This window comes from Salvia splendens, chromosome 10, assembly GCF_004379255.2.
Source record: "Salvia splendens isolate huo1 chromosome 10, SspV2, whole genome shotgun sequence".
Classification (NCBI taxonomy): domain Eukaryota; kingdom Viridiplantae; phylum Streptophyta; class Magnoliopsida; order Lamiales; family Lamiaceae; genus Salvia; species Salvia splendens.
In genome coordinates, this window is record NC_056041.1 from 4,750,617 (window position 1) to 4,765,233 (window position 14,617).

General features: G+C 35.8%; 2 protein-coding genes and 1 long non-coding RNA gene across 7 annotated transcripts; 1 reads left to right on the forward strand and 2 right to left on the reverse strand.

Annotated features, from left to right (window-relative positions):
- Positions 1–1,820: 1,820 nt before the first annotated feature.
- LOC121751797 lies at positions 1,821–2,583 on the reverse strand. Of its 2 annotated transcripts, none has more exons than XM_042146593.1 (2): positions 2,444–2,583; positions 1,821–2,335 (listed from the first exon to the last, which is right to left on the reverse strand). In XM_042146593.1, the coding sequence occupies exons 1-2, from the start codon at positions 2,456–2,458 to the stop codon at positions 2,042–2,044; spliced, it is 309 nt and encodes a 102-aa protein (XP_042002527.1). In that variant the 5' UTR covers positions 2,459–2,583; the 3' UTR covers positions 1,821–2,041. The 2 variants fall into 2 exon arrangements, with proteins under 2 accessions (XP_042002527.1, XP_042002525.1); XM_042146591.1 differs by having other exon boundaries at positions 1,821–2,338; positions 2,444–2,494.
- Positions 2,584–3,231: 648 nt separating this feature from the next.
- Positions 3,232–11,717, reverse strand: LOC121751795. 4 transcript variants are annotated; one of them, XM_042146589.1, is made up of 18 exons: positions 11,585–11,717; positions 10,947–10,996; positions 10,722–10,830; positions 10,517–10,615; positions 8,765–8,924; positions 8,540–8,675; positions 7,784–7,877; positions 7,454–7,559; positions 7,207–7,295; positions 6,993–7,106; positions 5,762–5,985; positions 5,353–5,411; positions 5,086–5,271; positions 4,878–5,001; positions 4,749–4,804; positions 4,366–4,511; positions 4,108–4,272; positions 3,232–4,024 (listed from the first exon to the last, which is right to left on the reverse strand). In XM_042146589.1, exons 6-18 carry the CDS (start codon positions 8,620–8,622, stop codon positions 3,728–3,730), a joined length of 1,743 nt encoding a protein of 580 aa, XP_042002523.1. In that variant the 5' UTR covers positions 8,623–8,675; positions 8,765–8,924; positions 10,517–10,615; positions 10,722–10,830; positions 10,947–10,996; positions 11,585–11,717; the 3' UTR covers positions 3,232–3,727. The 4 variants fall into 4 exon arrangements, with proteins under 4 accessions (XP_042002523.1, XP_042002522.1, XP_042002521.1 ...); XM_042146588.1 differs by having other exon boundaries at positions 4,749–4,798; positions 7,207–7,307; XM_042146587.1 differs by having other exon boundaries at positions 7,207–7,307.
- Positions 11,718–11,800: 83 nt separating this feature from the next.
- LOC121751798 lies at positions 11,801–13,869 on the forward strand. Its single transcript, XR_006040186.1, has 2 exons — positions 11,801–11,939; positions 12,003–13,869. It is a non-coding gene; the product is annotated as an uncharacterized LOC121751798 (long non-coding RNA).
- The last annotated feature ends 748 nt before the right edge of the window (positions 13,870–14,617 follow it).

Here is a 14,617-nt window from a genome sequence, read left to right on the forward strand (position 1 = left end):
ATAAGTTTATATCGATAATTCTAATTTTTTTTATACATGTAAATGGACTAAATTAACTCTTTATGGCCGGCCACATTATGGCCATTTAGCATCACTCTATGTAAAAATGATATTAACGCCTCTCCCACTTTTTTTAGGTATTGTTTTATCACTTCTCTTACATGTGTAATCCTAAACTATTTGTAAAAGCAACCATTTAACTTAATTAAATATTTGATTTGCATAGCTAAAATTAGGTTAATGGTGGACTCTAATCATTCTAATCCCTCTATTTTTTAAAATATAAATTTTGAAAATGGCGTGAATTTTAATATAAAATTGGTAAATAAAAAATAGATAAAATAAGATAGATGAAAATAGTGAAATTAGTTAATGGATTGTGGGTCCATTTTCTAAAATAGAGAGTTTTTGTTTTTCTAGGGAACAAAATAGAAATGGAAGAATTTATATTTTAGGAAGGGAAGGGAAGGAGTATTAGATAATTATTGTATCACTTCAAAACTGAATAGAGTATTTAACAATTTTTATTGTATAGTAGTAATATATATTTCACAAATGCCATCAAACTAAACAAAATGGGTGAACAAATGTCGACTATATCGGAGTGTGGTATATATTTATGTTTTCATGAAATGTCAGATCTTATTTGAATTTGCATGGCATGTACATTTTTGTTATTTTCATCGAGCCGTTTAATTGGATATGAAATTATTCCGTACTATAAAGTCTAAAATGGAATTATACCTCAATGTCAGCCATGGATGTGAGAGTAAGGAAATTGAATAGAAATTATTGAATTAGACTTGGAGGGTAGAATGAGTTTTTGGTCATAAACTTCAATTAAAAAGTGCAAAAATTATGTATCCCGTGGTAAGGGTAGAATTGATAGTTTTCTACGCCGACTCAAAAATACAACATAAACGCGAACGAAATTAATAGGTTATAGTCAAGTCTCATCGTGTCCGTGTCTGTCTCTTTATTGATGTCGACCCGATAACTTCGGGTGGGATTCCGCTCGGATTTTAAATATCCCATTAGGAATTAGTACTATTACTATTTTTTATTTAATTCATCATTCTATATTTTTATTAGTAGTATCATTATCGTGTTGTGTTAATACAAATAATATTGTGTTAGTTTGTGTTGTTTTCGAGTTAGGTTCGGATTTAAATATAGTAGGACTTGATTCAAGTTTAGAGATTCCTTCATAAGGACATTTTGTTCAATAAAAAAAGATAGCAGAACATAAATAATTTGCACCTTTCGGTATTAAAAACCTTTAAAATGGGCCTCAAGGCCTGATGCTATATTGGAACATATATAAGGCCCACTTTAGATATGTGTGATTTATACAAATGGATTAGAATACAATCAGTGGCTATAGGTTTTTACGAACTATTTTTCAAAAAAATTATTATAAATCCATGTCACTAGATTCACCTTATATAGAGTTGGATGAAAACTTGCCGTTCGTTTAACATGATTATGTCTTAGAAAGTGATACTCCTACTAAGATTCGACATTTTTAAATTTACATATAAGGCTGATTTTATATTTAACATTAAAAGTAACTAGAATTATGAAATAATGCAACCTTTTAGTTAAAATATAAAATTTTACAATTTTATATTTAATATTATTTCACAATTTTGTTAAAATATAAAATTTTATTGATGTTATTATTATTATTTTCTGAATTAATAATTTAATTTAATAAAATCTTAATTTAACAATAAGAAGAAAAAAAAGTTTATTAATTAATAAATTTAAATCCTTATAATTTTATTGATATTTTCAAATGCATGATTAACAATCAATCATAAATTATAATTTTAAATATTATATTCTTATAAATCATTTTTATGTGAATCACCTTTCCGTCAAACAAACAAGCCTAACATTCAATAATATGGGTAAACAAGCCTATAATTTAGTCCATATAGTTAACCTAAACAACACCATGATCCCACAAAGATGGCCAGCTCAAATTCCTTACATAAATATTTTGGCTTGTAATATTGAGGTTATATGAATATTTTGATTAAACGATGTCGTCCTCGTCATCATCTTCATTAAAATCGTCGAAGGTGGCCGGTCCTCCGCCGTAACTTAAAGGCGGCGCTTCTTCTCCGTCTTCCCTCTCCATGAACGGCGAGTATTCGGCATCTTCATCGTCGGAATTCCCAGTCTTCTCTTCGTATGTTGGCTCGCTCAAGTCTTCCAGATCTTCCTCATCTTCCACATCCAAGGCTTTAGCATTTTCCGGCGCTGCCAACGGAGGCGGCTCTTTACTGGTAACTTCAGCTTCCGTTATCACATCACTTGCATGATCAACCTGCTTCATTACAAAATAATTAAATTTATAGTACCACATAATTAAATAACAAAAAATAAATTAACTAAGCTAACTGAAACATCAATTGAAGAAAGGAAACGTAATTACCTGAAGGGAGGCCATGAGTTTATATTATTCTATGAATGTGGAGATAATTGAAATTGAATGCAAATGTATGCTTTCGGTCGTCTTTATATAGGAATTTGTCGAATCCTTCTAGTGCATCAGTATTTTTTTTTTCACACACGCACAACAGAGTTCGAGATACATTGGCAAGCAAACCAGCCTCTTCCAGCCCTTCGAGATACATTGGCAAGCAAACCAGCCTCTTCCAGCCCCTCATGGTCACGTCCGAACTAGCCTCCTCTTGGCTCGTAAGTTGACTACCCTCAGGCGTGGCCCGGGCAGGTAAGTTGACTACCCTCAGGCGGGTCCCGGTCTGCACGCTTGCAAAGTCCCAAGGCAACAAGCCTTGAGGCTACAGGGAAATTAATCCCAGGTTGCGCCATCCAGGATTCGAACTCAGGACCTCCTCGATGGCGCTATATCCTTGGCTCCCTTCTCAACCAGTTGAACTAGGAGGCTTGGATTTCTAGTGCATCAGTATTATTCCTCTCAACATTTACCAACCAATCAAATCAAACTATATTTGTCACAAAAAGAACAATTCTCAAGTTTGGATGTATTTGATTTATGTAATTTGAAGTTAATTATTTGGAATAAAATTGAAATTAGTGGCAATCCGGATTCCCATCATTCTTGGAATTGAAGCTGAAACAAACTGCGCTGTCTAACTATAGAATAAAGTTAAAAACCATACACTTTTATGGTGAACATATCTGCAAAAAGAGAATAAAAGAGAGTGTAAAGAAGATTAAAGTTGCAAAAGAAGTTAATAATTCAAGACTTTAGTGAGAAAGAACTCGATTCCCTTCCCACAAAACACCTCACTTATAATCGGATTCGCATTTGGGTGTAAGAGTAGGATAAAGTATATTACATAGTCTGAGGATTGGCGTCTTAAGGCCATTCAGTAGCCGACACTGGACGTTTCCAAAACATGTACTATCGGGTCGGATCCATACAATAATAGACACTTGTTTCAAGATTTTTGTACGGAATTTATTCTGAGAAAACCTGAGTCGGAGATTACCGAGCCTATGTTTGATTTATTTATTATCGCATGCTTGATACGCAAAATCACCGGAGCTTGTTCGAGCTTGAAATGATTTTTTTGGGGAATTCAAATAAACCCAGATAATTGTGAGAAATAATTTAAGTCAAGGGTGAAGAAGATGATGAAATCAGTATAGCTCTGCAGCCTCTGAGTTTGTGACGACTTCACCACCACCACCCTCACCTCAGAAAGGAGACGATAAGCTTGAAATCCGGTTACTTAAGGGTAATGCGAGCTTCCACAGTTGAATCGGTTACAACTATTTCCTTCGAGTGCTCTCCTTTAGGGTGGAGGTCGCAGTTGAACTTGAGCCTGACGTTAAGAGGTCTCATAAAAACGACGTCTTCCAACTCTCTCTTTGACATCATCAGGAGCTTAATGAGCATATCTCTTCTAGATTTCCTCTTGGGCTCCAAAATGTCGGCTATCTTTGCTGCTTTGATCTCTTGGCTATCGCCTTGAGCATTCAAATTCTTCTTCAGCCTCAAGTAAAGTGCAGCGTAGATAACAGCCTAAACCAACAGCTGAGGCAGATAAGATATACAAGCACCAACCTTGTGTTCAAGAACAATGCACAAAAGAACAAGATGTGTACCTCACTTGTTCCCGGACTAGTGTTGATCGTGCAACCAATGCGGACTCTACCTTCTTGCAACTCCTCGTCAGAGGGCTGGCTTTCTGCTTCTGTTGTTGATCCTTCTACAGGTGTTGTAAAGATAAGGCTATCAAGGTCATCATAAAACTTTTGTGTCGCACTCACCTGAAGCAGTTCGAAATTCAAAACTAGAAGCCTAGGGTATGCGTGGTTGACTATAGAAATGAAGACACGTACAACTCAAGCAGAAATTGATACCTTCTGTGACGGCGCAGTTTGTCTCTCGGCCCCTGAGATTTCAGATGCTGCCCCTCTAGCCTGACACCATATGCATCCTTGTTGTGGTTGCTCTATTAGATCAGCGTATTCAGGAATATCAACGATCAACTCTATATCAACTCTCCCTGAGATATTTGAAGGCATGAACGGACCAGTGTTAGGTTCATAGTGCAACTGTTAATAAATGCCAAGGAAAGATCGAATAATTTAAGAAAACAAAAGATTGTTTCAGAACTCACTATGCATACATCGACGAAGCTAGATAGAAGATGAATTGAATGCAAGTGGAATAACCGAATAAGCAACAATTTTATTGTTGAATTGACTGAAAAACTGTACTTGCACCCATAAAGAACAAATACCTGGCAACAGGTGGAAACACTCTGAATGATCGAGGTCTACTTCGGATTGACTATCTCTGCAACAGTCCGTAAGTTAAACACCAGGAAAGTAGAAAGCATGTCTATTTTTCTGCCAATATTCGTACTTACACAGAATACATCTTCTCAATAGACGATGTGAGCCAATAAGGAAGTCCAAGGTTCACAAAGTTCGACAAAGACAAGGGTGTGCCTGATCCAGATCCTTCGTTGAATTTAACCACTCTCTGGCCAACTTCAGTGATAAACTTATGAGCATCTATCCTCCAAAATCTTTCCCTCTAATAAAACAAATAAAAACAAGAACAAGTCTCAGTACCTTCATCATAGAATACCACATCATCCTGACAAGAGGCAACTGATGACATTAGACCGCCATATTGGATTCCCTCCAGCGAACAATTTGTATCAACTTGCTGCTTCAACCAATGCACAGGCAACTGCCGCAGTGGCTCACATTTCTCAAGAATCATCTGCCCGCAAATCTCCAAAATTTTTGAAGATTCTTTGAGGCAGTAAGAAGTCAGTGGGGTGCAGGGATAGTAAACATGTCAATAAGAATAATAAAAGGTTAAAAGGTCAATACCTTCGATAACATCTCTGATAAGCCCTGATTTCAAATCTACAATCCACAGAGTTCCAAAGCTACATAGAAAAGTGATGGAAAGATGAATTAGACTGGCATCGATAGTTTCATGTTAATGAAGGTATACAATCACGTCAACTGGAGTTCACTAAATCCTCATCATTCATCAGCCAGGACCATTTTTTTACCTAACAATATTTAGCAGAAGAGAAATTTTAATTAAAAAGTAGTAGTAAAATGGACAAGTCGTCATACTTCTATTACTAGCCATCCTACTGGTTGTTCACTTTCGAGCTAATGGGAATATACTTACTAATATAAGCCATTTTCTGCCGAAATGTTATTTCTGAAATATTACCACAGAGGATATCGATATTGACTGATGAAATAAATATGAGTTGTGATTTACCTTTGATTGAGTACAAAGATATCATTTTCTGATGACTTTAGAAGAAGCCAAGGGAACAAGAGTGATGCAGGATCATACTCTTCCGACTTCATCTTTATACTCCTTTTACTCCATATCTTATCTACAATCCACTCCCACAAACCCTTCTCCTGACTACCACCACTTACTGGAAAAACAGTCTCCACAACCCTCGCTTCCATATCAGCCCTCCTGATGGCATGATTCTTTGGTGAAAAGATAAAATTCATCAACCCAACATACAGGCATAAACTTTGAAAAATTACTAGAGAAGACAAAATTTGTGACAAAGAGCAAAACAACAAAGCTTATAAAAACCTTTCGACTAACAATTGAGAAAGCTGGAGATTATTGCAGAATTCGACATATCAAAACCTCAATTAAATGAGAAGAACGAGGAAAAAACATAGGAATAAAACCTTAGCCACTTAAAAAGAAAAAAAGGATAAATGAAGTTAGGCCATGCAACAAGATTATTACTTTATTTTAATTGCAAAACGTTTCTCGTAGCAGTTAATGCATTATTAGACCCCATCATATTGGTTTGTCGGGATTCGTCAAATAATCTTGTTTTATAAAATACGACCTTTTAAAAGACCAGTTGAAAAGAAAGTCACTAAACTCTGTAAACCAGCAAGAGCTGGGTCAGGTCAATTGTTGCTATAAATCTGATCAGAATTGAGTGCTAACTGCATTTCATCATTTCTACGATAAATTAAAATTTCATACTCAGTCACAAAATCTCACAATTAATATTTGCCTCTGTCCTGGTTTATTCTTTATTCTACTCTCTACAAGCCAGAAAGCTTTTTAAACATCATAAAGCCTTGGCCATTAGGAAATGCCCATGAATAAGAAACACTTGACGACTTGAAGCTACACTTAAGGTGTTGACTGTTGAGAATGCCCCTTAATACTTCATTAATCAAATTGCATTCTCACCTATAAAAGGCAGCTGCCCTTCCTGTGCTACTTAGCTGAACTTTGTCTCATCAAATTGAAATTGATTGCAATCAGGTTTAACAGAATATACATTACTAAAATGCACAAATCTGAGAACCTTGTCTAGGAAGCTCTACACTGTGTAATGTAATCATATCCATTTCTTCTCTTCACTAAGTGATTCCCTCTATTATATGTTTGCTAGATCAAATCCCTAGCCTATCATGATTTTTGTAACAAAAAGTAACTGAGAGACGCATAAGAGGTTTACCTCAGAATCCACAAAATATAGGCAATCTTTAGAAGAATCATAGAAAGAAGCTGCCGGTCTCATCAACTTTGCCATTTCAAACTCTCCATCTTCAAAACCAGGAGAAGAACCAATCTGGGAGGATAAAAAATTTTCATTATGCATTCCCTTTATAGCACACTGGATTATTTACACAAAAAAAGCCTAAAACTAAGATGTGCAATCCACTACATACCGCATCCAAAATATTTCCATTGCTGTTGAGCACAATAATCCTGTGATGATTAACATCAGAAAGGAATAGCCGATTGCCACCCGCATCAGCTGAAATGCATGCTTCAAAAATAAGAATGAAGATTAATTTGAATCACACCAGAATGTTCTTGTATCACGTCTTTGCAAAAACAGAAAAAGAACAGTTTGAGGTGCCTCAATAAAATATACCTAGTGTAACCTCTATACCAAGTACAAGAAGCACCTACCTGGGAAGGAAAACAATAAGTTCCGCGAAGCGGAACAAACATCTGGTTCCTTAAAAACTTCAATGGGCTTGTTCCAAGTGCTTTTCACATCAACGACATTAGTGTCCTTGCTAATTTCAGCATTGAAATCATTAATAGCCGCGAATATGCCAGCAATCAAGAGAATGAGAAATTAACTATCAAACACTTATAATCCCATCAGAAAATGATTGAGCATCACAAAATTTTAAAAATTACAGCAAGAAACCTGAAACCAAGAAGAAAATGAAGTAAACATATTGATAGTAATTAGCTCTCTCAAATATAAGGAAAAAAGATAAGCTTGAGTACCTTTGTGAAGAACCATAAGATCCACATCCTTTCCAGGGTACATTGTTGGATTCTGAAAACCTTTTGACAATAAGAAGCAAGGGACATTTGACTCCTATAACAGAAAAATTAAAGAAATAAACAAAAGGAATTCGGAATGTAAACAGGCTACTAACTGGCTTAGACAACGCATACCTATCAAAAATATTTACATTGTTGAGCAGCATAAAACTTTTGAGTATAAACATCCCATTACACTAATGTTCACATAAGAAACACGCTTGAAAGTACAAAAATAAGGTTGAGTTACTTTTCTAATTATCAATTAATTGTAACCAGCCCAGTAGAGCTCAACAAAAATTTCTAATAAACTTCATATTGTGCACTTAAAAAATCCAAGGTAGCTAGCGGGAATTGAAAATGTGAATTTCAATACATGTAACATTTAAATAGTTGAAAAGTTTAGTAAAATCCAACACATGATCTAAAAGGTGATGGGAAGGATTCTAATCACTATATAGTCTAGATAGACGTGGCCTTCACTGCAATGACCTGTGATAATGCAAGAATCAATTGGAATAGTACTCCATGTAATACTTTTCTCAACTTTATAGAGCAGCCAAAACAAATTCTGCTTGTCAAAATAAAAAATCATCCACCACAATAACTATATTAACACACAGCTTACATGTAAATTTAAGTATTTTCAGTAGATAAATGTGAGTTACACAACCTTGCTATCAATTTAACCATATCAGGTTCCAATAAGTGACAAACCTCAGGAATATTCTTGTTCGACAACAAGATAGGAAAAGTAATGTAATCCTTGGTGATTGTCCGAAGATGTGAAGAAATATCATCCAGACATACTGATGGACAGAGTTGCAAAGCAATAACTTGAAGGTGAGGATATCTGCAACATCATATGAGCCGGTAATAAAACCCCAATTGTTCTACACATACCAATTGTTTTAAGGACACTAATTTGCCAATGCATTATACCTCTGCTGAAGTGATTTTGCCTTTTCAATCATTTTGGTAGTATTTTGATTAGCCTCAAATGATCCTCCATTATATCGAACAACAACAACTAGGAAAACCCCATCTCCCTTAATCATATTTTCCCTTCCAGGAGCCGTGTTCAACCAGAAGTGAGAAGGTCCTGTAATAATCAGTGTTACACTCTATTTCACAGATTCAGAAAGGGAGTAGCAGTAAACCAAATATTGCTATAGATAGATAATAGTATGGTAATATCTTGAGAATAACAGGATATCAACACTAAAAAAACAGGTGGTTCAACTCGTAGAATGATGCCATAACAAAACAAACCAAAAAGAAACATACAGACATTTGGAATTTAGATATTTCTTTCAACAATGTCAGAGATTGGTCGTTTTTTAAATCTTTAAAGACATGGAAATCTCAAGTTTCTTTGGTACAGTTGCCACCCAACAGTTTTCTGAAAAGGGGGGTAGTGATCCAAAGGGAGAAAATACTCTAGATGAATCTAACATCAAAATGCATCTCCCAACATTTTGAACCAGTATGCATCCTTTCAATTTCTTTAGAAAAAAGCCTTGATGGTCAGCATAAGTCTCTTATAATTGTCTCTTACTACATACTAACTATAATAGTAAGTTGAGCATCTTGATAAAATAGACAGAATTATGCAGACAGTTGGGAAACAAAATGAATCAAACATCTGAGCAGAGCTTTTTTATCATATGATGCCACTGCTGCATTTTGTTGTCTTTCACCTGGCAAACAACACACTAAAGGACTTCCCAAAATTCTCAGTTACAATGTGTACAAAGCTATATTCTACTCATCTGATTTCACCCTCAGTGCCTGACTACGAATGTTGATGCTTATGGACATAAATAAGATCAACAGGTACATGGTAACCTGGTTTTCAGAAATTCCCAAAATTTTATCTAGCCAGTAGCCACTTCTTACACAGTTTCAAGCTTAGCCTAAATTCCTGCTCAACTAATCCTAGACAAACTGACAGAAATTTATCAGATAACCAACTCCCATTTCATGCTAGATGAACAGTCTCACCAACTGATACAAGACAAACTGACAGAAATTTATCAGATAACCAACTCCCATTTCATGCTAGATGAACAGTCTCATCAACTGATACAATAGTTTATGGGGTTCACCAATTCATTGTAGCAATATGCATGTTACTCAAAGATGAATTTGCTCTGTCTTTTGCAAGGCTATTTGGAAGGTCAGAAAAGACTTCTGAACCTTCTTTAAAGATCTCATACCATTCAAAGACTTCCAAGTGTCAACTCTCTATTTCTTCAGAAACACTGACCTTTCCCTTAAGCATAGACAATTCAGAATCATTCAATACCTAGGCTTATTTTCAAACCTTTAAAGAACAGCTAACTGAAAACAGTATCCACTAACAAGGATTCAGACTATTATACTATTTCCTCTCTTCTGTTCAACAGATTCCATCTATGAGAAGTTTGTCATTATTTTCCTCCGACTCCAAACATGATTAGATGTGCATCAAACAGGTGAAAAATAAAATTAGAAGTCATTTACCTCACCAAAAGTGGGTGTCAAATTAAAAGCTATTGAGATGAAGTGATTAATTATATAGAAAATGTTCAGAAGAGTGGTAGCTATCTCTATAAGTATGTAATGAGAAAAATGCCATCGTATCTCATCACATTCAGTGTATTCATTCTTATTGCGTGCATTGATGTTTCCAGAAATAAGAAGTCTTCTCACCTCTAGGCTGATGAAGCAAAGACCGAATAAAGGACAAAGCATTGTCCTTGGAGACCGCCTTATCTTTCCTCCTTGATCGAGTTGAATACCTGAAAATGGCTGTCAGTGTCACCGATAAGTTAGGATAATAAACATTTGAGGAATGAAAATCGAGCTAGAGTCAGTTTCGCATTAAACAGAAAGAAATTCTCGAAGAATTCCTAACCTCTGCCCACGAAGGCCAGCTAAACCAAACCCCTCGCATAACCAAGCTGCAGCGCCACCGCCGTCGGTTAAAACATTGATGCCCGTGGCAGAGGACTGGTACAAGGCACCTTTAAAGTAGAAAAATTAAAACGGGAAGCAAGAAATGAATCGCAAATACCAAGTATTCAAAAGCAAAATACTCTTTTTTACAACATAAAATGGAGAGAATGAGTTGATTCTTTACCGGGATAAATCCTCGGAAAAACTTGGGAAACACGGTGCAGCCGTCGAAATCTGAAGTACATCTTCGACGGTTAGTTGGAATTTCTCCTTTTTTTTCTGGGATTAATTAAGGAAGGCGCTTTAGCGCAGCGGTTCTTTGATTTTCGCTTCTATGCTAATGCTATGTTTGGTTGGGTTTGTGGCGAGGTTTAAGAATTAAAGAGGGTTTATGAAATGTATTATTTTTATTTCTATTTACGTATATAAATGCATTTTTTACAGAGGAGAGAGAGAGAGAGAGAGAGAGAGAGAGAGAGAGAGAGAGAGGAGCAATTTGTGGTTCTTCAAGCATGGCTATGCCGGAGTTCCATTTCCATCCATTCATATTTCTAATTCAAAACAATCAATTTTCCTCAGAAGCTAGACTTCCACCTCAAACATACTAGGAGTATGAGATATGAACATTCCTGTTATTTTTCAGACTAAAGTAAACACTAGAGAGCATGGAAGTCACTTCTATGATGCTGCTCAATACTTGTGCTTTTACGATTATAGATTATAGAATGGTAAGTAGTACTTTGTTTATAATCATAATTGGCATCATAACTTCAAGTAATATTCCTAATCGTCAATACTATCCCGTAAAGCTTGTTGTAGTACCTTGATATTAGTGATTAATTTGCCTTGGTATGCTGAAATTCAACATGCTCGGAGAGAGAACCGGTACCGAGTCCAGGGAATCCGTCCATTGAACTTCTCTCCCTTTCAAAACTTAGTGTTTCTTGCAGTTTTGAGAGTGGGCATTATTGAAGATAGCTTTAAGGAATACTCATAATTTCGTCCTCGTTCATTAATCATTATGCTTGTGCACACAATGGAATCCCGTCCTGTCATCCCTGATCGAAAGCTACTTACAAGGCTTGTTTCGATCAGAGAAGAAGCCAGGAACATGATGGGCCGCAGAATACTAGATGAAAGATATAATTGTGGTCTCTCTACACTACCTGAATCAGAGGTCCATATTTTTCAGTTAATCTTTACCTAATAGTATGGCATTATTCTCACTAACTATGGCCAGGTACGTGACACGATAAAAGAAGAATGAAAGGCCTTCTGGAGTATCAGGAAGGGTCAGCTACTCTGTTCTATAGACTGAATCTGCTTATATGAACCTCGTGAGCTAGGCGGTGCATCAGTTTAAGATCTCCAGGCTAGCATTGGAATATACAAAAGATGTGTTTCGATTCACCTAATATCTAATTCACTAGAAAGTCAGGTATTGGGTGGCATATATAAAGGATATACTTCTGGAATCACAGCACAACATCTAGAATGGATCTCGCGCTCTCTCACACACAAAAAAAAAACAAAAACTGAGCATAGAGAAAAGAATCATGCACAGCATTCTTGCATTTATTTATCTTAAAGTGTGCTGATCAACTTGCATGCTATTTCTATAACTAATAGGTAACTAGTATTTCTCCAGTTATTTATATGATGGGGTGTAGAACTTGGAAAACAAGAAATGATTTGCATCTGAGGGAGAGAATTCACAAAGTTTAGGATGACAGATGAAAAAACATCTAGTTCTTCACCTCTCTAAGCTAGAAAAAGCTCTTCATGGTAATATATCACATAACAACATTAATGATATCAGACATCCTCTTGAAATTCTGCAGTCTATATTTCATAGGGCGGATGCTGAACTTTTCAACTCTTGATGTCAACACAGGCTCATCAGAATACACTGCAAATTCTTGAAGAAAATGCATTCTAGTTCCCTCCACAGCAGACCAGTTCTGCAAGCTGGTTCCTCCTCATCACAAGTTTCTAATATACAAGGGAGGTGCCATTTTCCATGTACATAGATCATCCTTATTCACCAGCAAATGCCACAAATTGCCATCCTAAGAAAATCAATTACCTTAGCTGAATCCGCCTTGCTGAAAACAATAGGATGTTTTACTAAATCGACCCTTGATAGTCTTCATAACAATGAGAATTTCTGTTGATGTAGTAATCCTAAGGCAACTGAATATGGCCACACTGAGAAAGAGCATAGGTATCATTTTTTTCTGTAGCCGCCACTGACAGTTACCGAGGGTGAGGTCCACTCTTGACACATGGGAAGTTGGCCACTTTCGGCTATTTTGGCCAATGCACTGCACACTTTCTATCTGTCTCTTTATACATATTATGCCTTTTTCGTTGCTGCTCGGAATAAGATAAAGAGATATATCTCTTAAAATTAAATTTCTAACATGCTCTTGGTAAAACTGATAGAACTACGTTAAAACAAGTTGAAAGCCTCACTATAGCTTGGAGTTGTCGTTGTAATCTGATCTATATACATCTCTCTGGTGTTTTAATATTTTAGGATGGTGAAAGAAATGGAGTATATTAAAGGGTGATGAGCTGCTGGAAGATTTTGTGTTGATGCATAATCTTGCAATGATAAAGTTGATTTAGGATTGGAATGCTTGTTGAGTTGTATTGAATCAGTATCAAATAGCAATGATGACTGAAATTGCAAATTGTGGCAAGAGCCATGTGTGCTGTTGGACCTACTGTTGATCCACACTTCATAAAGACCCTTCTAATGATTCATGTGTTGGGGGTTGTGGGCCACTCCAAACATGGTTTGTGGGAGCACTTTGGTTGAAAGAGCTCGCCCCGTTTACACCACCGGGCGAAGGGCCGTACCAGTTTCTTGTAATGCTTTCGTGTTTCGTCTCGTGTTTGTATTCTCCTTATTGTATGTTGTGTTTGGGGAAGATCTGATGCTTCAATCTGTTAGGGGTCAGCTTCTTTGCTCTTGTTGGAGCAAAAGGTGTAGCACATGGTGTAGCAGATAAAGAATAAAAGAGAGAGCACATGCTTGGTTAGTCATTAAATATGATTAAGAGAGTGTATGATTGAGCTTTGAAATAAATTGTTTTTGGTAAGCTTGCTACTGTTTTTATTAATAAATTGTGAAAATCTTGTTTTATAAGACAATTCGATCCTACTCTTGACATGATCCCACAGTTGCTGCGAATTCAAACTTCATTTCTTTTTTTATTATTTTGTAAAATATATAACGGATGGTTTGAAAAATCTTGTACATAAAAACTTGTATGTTTTACATCATATCAATTTAATATAAATAATGTTGATTTAGGTGGGTCGGTTAACAATTCAAACTTTTGAGAAAAGGAAGCCATATTTTCGGATGGTGGGGTTTGAATTTGGGAAATGACATTCAAATACTTGGTTGCGACAAAAATAGTCATCTCATTTGGACTTCTTAGGGTCCTCCCAAACAAGTACTACTAATTTATAAAATGTTTCTCAATCAAGTTTTCTCCAAATAAATGAGTAACCATCATTCTTTTTCTTTTTTTCAAATATGAAAAAAAAAATGAGTGGCCACGACGTTGTGTTGATTATGTTGGCTGTGAATCAACCCTAATTATTTACAGCAGTAACAAAAGATTAAGTACATGCTTTAAACATCATTTAGACATTAAAATAATGGAATTTATGGCCCCTTAATAAACACATAAAATTATTTTAATACAGATATAATCATTTAAAAGTCCCACAAATAATTATTCCTCCTTTTTTTCAGAAAACCGCTTACTTTCGTTAAGACCATCAATCAGTGAGTAAAAAACTTCTTTACTGATTGGAACTAATCAATTGCATACTAGT